The sequence below is a fragment of the Egretta garzetta genome, unplaced genomic scaffold (assembly GCF_000687185.1).
Source record: "Egretta garzetta isolate BGI_Z169 unplaced genomic scaffold, ASM68718v1 scaffold188, whole genome shotgun sequence".
NCBI classification, from domain to species: Eukaryota; Metazoa; Chordata; class Aves; order Pelecaniformes; family Ardeidae; genus Egretta; species Egretta garzetta.
The window spans coordinates 1,723,907-1,731,201 of NW_009260622.1; the positions used below are offsets into that span (position 1 = coordinate 1,723,907).

The 7,295-nt window shown below is 43.8% G+C and overlaps 1 protein-coding gene across 1 annotated transcript in view; it reads right to left on the reverse strand.

The window, feature by feature from the left end:
* Positions 1-3,808: 3,808 nt before the first annotated feature.
* The window catches only part of DOK5 (docking protein 5), a 25,274-nt gene continuing 21,787 nt past the window's right edge, over positions 3,809-7,295 (reverse strand). Inside the window, exons 8-10 of the mRNA XM_035900838.1 lie at positions 7,036-7,156; positions 5,839-5,841; positions 3,809-3,876 (exon numbers count right to left, since the gene is read on the reverse strand). Coding sequence (XP_035756731.1) covers positions 3,809-3,876; positions 5,839-5,841; positions 7,036-7,156 — 192 coding nt within the window. The remainder of the gene's footprint in view (positions 3,877-5,838; positions 5,842-7,035; positions 7,157-7,295) is intronic.

The window sequence follows — 7,295 nt, forward strand, 5'->3', positions numbered from 1 at the left end:
TTCCGATTCCTTCTTCTTGTAGCCCTAAAAACATATTCTTCCATCTCCACAATTATGGCTTGCAGATTGGTCACTGGTCTTTTGTGGGATGAAAGGGACCAGAGGGTACAACGTTTCTGTCCTGTCTTTGAGGAGCAGCTGCCTGAGAGATCACACAGCTTTACTTAGAGCTGTATGAATGGGAGAGGTTACACAGCACCAAAGACCTGCTCATTTGGATGACTTTGCAGAACACTTTTCTGCCTTTGAAAAAGTTATCTAGGAAGATCTGCAGACATTTGAGAAAGAACAAGGTTGATGGCTACAAACGGGCATGCTGGAATTTGGTGGAGCAATTGAAACTAGTCCATAAAATTGTTATCCTCTGTTTTACATATGGACAAGCTCAAAAAAACCCTTGTGAAGTCCTATTAAATTGGAGGGCCTGTGTGTAGGGCAGAGGCTGGAGAAAAATAGTTCTCAAGGATTTGTTGCACACTGTTCCTTGAATCCCATGGTAACCCTGAGCCCCACACCGTATTTTTGGATTTGCAGCACATTTTCTGAAGTACATCTCTTCAGACAGAGCATAGCTCAGGTACCTGAAGGATTTCCACTCTGATTCTGCATCTCTCTTCACCGGCGTATCAGGTACCGCTGGCACCCAACTGGCACACATGATGGGATCTCCATATTGGTGTCGTACATACGCAGTCTGCTGTACAGTCTAAGCAACCTAACTCCAAACACAATGAAGACCTTTCCCTCACCATAAAGCCAGTAACTATAGGAATAGCAAACCCTCTTGCTTCCTTCAGCTAACGACCTTGCCAGCTAAGCAAGTCAGCAATGATGCAAAGTTAAGAGACTTCATCGGTCCAGTCGGTATCACAAATTAAAACAAAGCAACTTCTTGATACTGTGTCACAAACACAGAGTAATTCAGAGCAAAGTGACTTTTAGGCCTTTTTTCCATCCTTCACAGACAGTTTCACTAGAAAGAATAATATCAGAGCTAGCTGATTTAATGACCCTTCATTTAAAGGCCACGGTTAGAGTGGGGTTTTTTTGTCGTCTTTGTAATTGGACTGTTCAACCACAGATAGTGTTACTATATCAATCATTGCATGAGTGAAAGGTGAATAAAAGCATTTACTGAACTGTCATATCCATGATAAAACAACAGATGCTGTCAGCTCTAAAGGGAATACATTAGCAGAAGTAAACCTGGAAGATAAAGACCTATTAGTCATAACATGCCTTTCAATCACTTATTTATGTTAGCAGTTCAGCTTTGAAATAAAGTGAACATAATCCTTATTTACAATAAATTAAGCTTACCTTTGCACTATGGTGTACCTTAAACAATGATGGCATATCGATTTTTTTTCCTCCAGAAACGCATTTACCTTCACCACACTCGTCGGTTTGCTTCCCTGAAAGCCTCCCTCCCCCTCCAGTTCTGTTAGTACAACCCTTTTGGACGTACAAACCCAACATCTCACATTTTCCCAGCATTCTACTTCACACTCGATAATGCGTTTGTTAAACTGATATATGGATCCTCAGGCCAAAGCAGTTAGGTTACTGCAGTGACTGGTTACCTCAGGACACTGTAGCAAACAGAAAGGCTGAATTGACTTGGAAACATCTGCTCCTTCCTTATTCCTGGAGACAAAGTCTGCTTAATAAAGGAAGGTAAAGATGTTACACGGCACACAGGGCAGTTCAAGAGCTGAATTATCCCAACGTGCCAGCGCGGTAACAGGACACAGTGATTTGCAGTAGCTGAGCACGTCAGCTTGGACCGGCCACCATAGGGGACTGCAGCTGAGACCCTGCCAGCCTTAAGCAGAGTGGAAGAATTACTTCAGCTGTCCCGAGAGCTAAATGTTTTTACATTCCCTTATGACATTTAGTTGTTTTGCAGCAACACGGCCTTGTTGCCTCATGTTCCACTTGTAATCTGCTATAACCCTTACATCCCTTACTAAAAGGGCTGCTGTCTTGCTTCTCTTCCCATTATGTGTTTGTGTAGTCAATTAGCCTTGCTTAGAAGCACTTGTCCCTATTGAATTTCTTCAATATGTCCAGATCATTTTGTATTCTAATCTTGTATTCCCATGTCCTTCCTTCCCATTTTATAGATCTGCAGTTTTAACAAGCACACTCCCTACTGCTCCGTTGAAGTGATTAACCAGGACTGGAACCAGAGACAGAACCGCACGCCACCCTGGATACCCTCCTCCAGCACTAGGCACTGACAGCAGCTCTGAGTACAGCTCACTGTAACTACGTGTATGGGTTTGAAATCTACTTTTAGTCGTCATGTGGGTCATGATCAACATCATGTCCTCCCAGTCTGCTTTGAAACTTCGTCTTCAAAATTAAAAGCCCAGCTTAAGATATTTGCTATTTTTGCTCAAACCATAAGACCATTACCTCGGTCATATGAGAAAATTAGCCTGTGATAACTCATTCTCTACAACCATGAACAAATGTAGCTCATTCTCTACAAACCTACTCTGGCCATTGCACTCTTTTACTTTTCTTCCAGGATATCTGCTGAAAAATTAGTTGCTAACATTATACATACCTAGACAAATGCAATTATCATTAGAATTGTATCCCATATTTTTTCAACCAAAAATACGCAGAGACCAGATTCTCCAATATTGCAATCAAAATAAGCTTTTTAGGTGCGGAGGAATGAGATGGCTAGAGGCGACCAGTCTGACTGGTGACCTGACGAGGCATTCTTAGTCAGAGCTTGTTAACAAAACGATTTAACTACACCTCGCCAAGCGCAGTGCTTTGCTTGCATTCAGGCTAATCACAGCTTTCTATCTCCAGCTGTTACACACTTCTGACCATTTGGCATAGCACACAGTAGAAAATAGTAGTATTTTTGAGAAGTCTGTTTGCTGTTAAATTAAGATGCTGGTGCCAATCTACGAAAGTAGTGCCTAACATGGATGCTGTCATAAACCAGAAAAATCGGCTTTCTGCCATAAAGTGGCTTGTGGCATTGTGGGATTCCTGTTGAATCTACTACTCTGTTTCACTAGGACACCCGACGAGTGGTTGTGTGGCTTCAGATGGGGAAGGGGCACCCAAAGCAAACCACCGTCCCCCTCCATCCTTCCTTCTAGTGCCCTCGTGGCTCCACAACAGCTCTGTTCCTGGTGCCAACAGTGACAACAAAAAGCACTGTAACACAAAGTAAGTGGGACTTTTTTTTTTTTTTTATTTTAAACATTTACAGAGATGGAAATAAATACAGGAAATAGAAGATAGAGAGGGTGCTTTTAAAAGAAATCAATCAAGTCTTCATCAGGCTTCAAACAGGAAAAATTGTATCCAATAGCTGCTTAAAACTGGCCACCATTTCAAAGGGCAAGGATTAGGCTGAACAATAATGTAAATAACTAAAGATAAGCATTACAATAAACAAGGGTGACAGAGCTGACATCAGTGAACACACAGCTGTAATAGACAAAATGGAACCACGCTACAACAGGAAAGTCTCATATATTTACAACATACCTATCATACAAAAAACATTTGGAAATATTTAGGGAGTGATTTCTTCTCTGTCCAGCTGTGAGATATAAAAGAAATACTGGAGGGTTTGTTGGTTTTGTTCCCCTCCCCGATATCTACAGAATAGTTTTAACTTTTGCCAAAGTTTAAAAAAAACTTTGTATTACAAGAATTTTTCATCCAACCTGAACTCTTCTGGGTTTCCATCCTTGCTTATCATCATCACCGTCATCCACCGGGGCAGTTTGTCAGAAGACAAAGAGTTTGTAAAGTTCTTTACAGTCTTTTATCGATGGTCTGACCTGTAGGTTGGAAAAGTGTCTGTGCGATGGAGCTTCACTGGGCTAGAAACATCTTTGCCGAGTCAGATGCAAAAAACAGAACAACACTCAGTAAGACATAGGCACCTTATTCAGCATTTTATAAAGGACTAGGTGAACTACAGATCACAGCCTTTTAATTAAACCTATCCCTGCTTAATCTGCTGCTCCATCTCAGAAACATCTCCACTCATTTTATTTCCCAGTCCCTTCAGAACAGAGAGTTGTATAAAGCAAATTAATTTTTTTTAAAGTTCTGACAGCATTTTAAATGAAAAATGCACTTTAGCTCACAATATTAGCATCAGTTCTTTTCTGTACATAAGGAAAGGGGAAAAGAGTCAATTCAGAAACCATAAATTCCAACTATGGTGGAAGAAAGTTTTTGCCTACAAGGTCTCAGACGCCTCTACCATTCAGTGAGTGAAATGCTGCTTCACACATACAGAATTATACAACTCAGTATTTATTTCGTATTTCTTTTTCCATTAGTAATTGAAGCATTTCAAGATTTTGGCAACCTAATCTAATTCAAGGTGCCTGGGGTACCACTGAAGTAGCCCTGACTGATGAACGAGACAAGGACTCCAGTGTCTTTCCTAATTACAATGCTGCATGGCTGGCTTATTTTTCAAAGACTTTTACTCCATCCTCATGGCAATAATCTCCTAGGTGGCTTTTTTTTTTTTTCCAGTTTAACAAGCCAGCTATTTTTCTAAATATAAAACAAGTGGTTTGTACCCATATAGTCTATTTATCTTGTGTCAGCTCAATGCTGAATTATTGGCTTAATAAAGGACTCTATAGTAAGGCACAGCGAGCCCAATCCACTGGCTGTGTCAGAGAGCTGCGAGCAGCCTGGTTCTGGTGTGCCACAGGCTGCCACCAGCAGGTCACCTTCCCATGCCCTAATTTATTGAACAAATTTAAACAGGCATCTAAGTGCTGCTTTTATCATTCATTCCTCCTCTGGAACATTTGCCGGGTTTAGCTGGGGCTTTTTATGTGCTGCCTGCCCCCTCTAGTGTTGAAAGAAGGCCCAGCGAGCCCAATCCACTGGCTGTGTCAGAGAGCTGCGAGCAGCCTGGTTCTGGTGTGCCACAGGCTGCCACCAGCAGGTCACCTTCCCATGCCCTAATTTATTGAACAAATTTAAACAGGCATCTAAGTGCTGCTTTTATCATTCATTCCTCCTCTGGAACATTTGCCGGGTTTAGCTGGGGCTTTTTATGTGCTGCCTGCCCCCTCTAGTGTTGAAAAAAGGAAAAAAGGAAAAAAAGTAGCTTTTGCTGAAAATCAGAGGCACAGAATGGAATGCGGCAATCTATGTCAGGGCTGCCAGAGCTTGTAATTTTTAATCACACCTTGTGATATGTCATGTTGTGGAGCTGCTAGCCTTACAGTTTCCAGCATTATCAAAAAAAGTAAAATAAATATCTCATGCGTTATTCCTTGAGAAACTCCTAATATCCGAGGGGAAGAAAAAAAGAAAGAAACAAACAAACAAACAAAAAGACTGCAAAACTTTTCCAGTCCAGGATGTTTTAACATATCTGTCTAGTGATTTCTGAATGCTTGCTGTTGGTAAATGATAACTCCATGTTAGTACTAGCAAGCCCTGCTAGCTCCTGAGGTTTTCTGCTAAACACAGGTTTCCCTGTGGGTTTTTTGCAGCAGGACGAGGCACCAGGAGCAGGGCTGCCCCTTGGAGCAGCACACGCCAGCCCCAGCCTTCAGGCATGACAGAGAAACTGCCCACATCCTGGTGACCCTAATGCCCCTGCAGGGGAGGGAAACTGCTTCAGTCCATCTTTATCATCCAGACATTTAATTAAGCTCAGCCTTTGTTCCATGTGTTGTGAAAATAAAGTTATGGCAGGTATTGCCTCCTTCCATTCAAAACTCCAGGCTATCCCCCTTCTGTTAAGTGTTTGGTCTGTTTTCCGCTGGCTTTTCTCAGTAATGCCCTGATCCTGACTTCACAGCTCATCGATACCAGCTTCTGTACAAACACTAACTCAGCCAATCCATGTAGCTTAGAGTGGAAGACTGGTTTTGGAAATACAAATGGGCTTTTTTTTTGTTTGTTTAACTCTAAAAACACACATGACTACCAGATGCTGACATTGGACCAAGGTACTGAGCAGCTGCAGCTCCTACTCCAGAGGTGCCTCTGGGGAAAGTGGCGCAAAGCAACAACCACATGCGGCAAGCGCTGCAATTCTCACTTTATCTCAGGAGACTGAAGTTCAGTGTTGAGACACGCTCTGAAATACGCAGGCAGAGACAGCTCACACATCAGCCCTCCCTTGAAGCCCCTGGTAGCCATCCGTCCTGCAGGTGCCCTGGGCTTCCTTTCCATCTCCCCATCCGTGTGCTCAGTAACCACTAGATGTCCCTTGGTGACCACTAGATGTCCCTTGGTGACCGCTCAGTAACCACTAGATGTCCCTTGGTGACCACGGAGGGACAACTGGGTGCAGAGACCTCCCTGGGGAACGATTCCTCCCTCTCAGCAGCCTGGGAGGTTTTCAGGCAGGAGGGGACTGAGCTGTGCGGCCCCTTGGCTGACAGCAAGGAGGGGATTTGGGGGAAGGCATCTGCCCATCTTCAGGCCACACTGTGATGCACGGTGGCAGCGCTGCAGCTGCTCAAGCAACAGTTTTCTAGAACTGCTTATTGCAGCCATTTCTTTTTACTTTCCCCCATTCAGCTGTTTTTGAGGGTGCAGTTGTTTAGGTTGAATGTTAGCAAGTACACAAAATGAATAATGAAGACTGCATCATTCTTGGCACGAGGCAGCCATCCAAAGGAGAGGGGAGCCAAATGGTTATAAGTCTGGCAAAAAAAATCAGGTGCCATTAAAAGAGTTTGGCAGCAGAAAGGATTGGGCAGCCTTGATCTGGCCATCCTGCAACAGGAATTTCTCATTATTTACCTAAAAATGGTTAGAAAACTTGTCAAATGCAGGCTCCCTCTCCAATGGGAAGTAAGAAGAGCACCTCCTGATGACAACCCTTCTGCCAAGTTGTCCATCTGAAGGTGGGATGTGCCCTTCACTCCATCAAACAGACAGCAGTGGCAGCTGGCTTAGACCGAAAGTCAGCCTTCAGAGAGATGGGCAGATACTGAAATGACTCAACAACGTCGTGATCTGGTTTGTGCATTGACTCTTTCTGCCCCAGCCCCTTACCTTGCAGACCGTAGAGCTGGCCAGTGCTGTGCTGTCGCGTGATGTGCTGCCAGTAGGCACTGCGGGGCAAGGGCACCATGGTGCTGAGGGACACGGCTCGCTCGCTCATTTTCATCTGAAGCTGCAAAGCAGTAAACTGATGTGAAGGAGACAGTCATGTTCATTGCAAACCCGCCGAGAATAGACGTCCTTGCAGGCACTGGTCATGCTAAAGACATTGCCAGCACAGCCTCTCCCTCCCTCCCTCTGCCCACCCTACA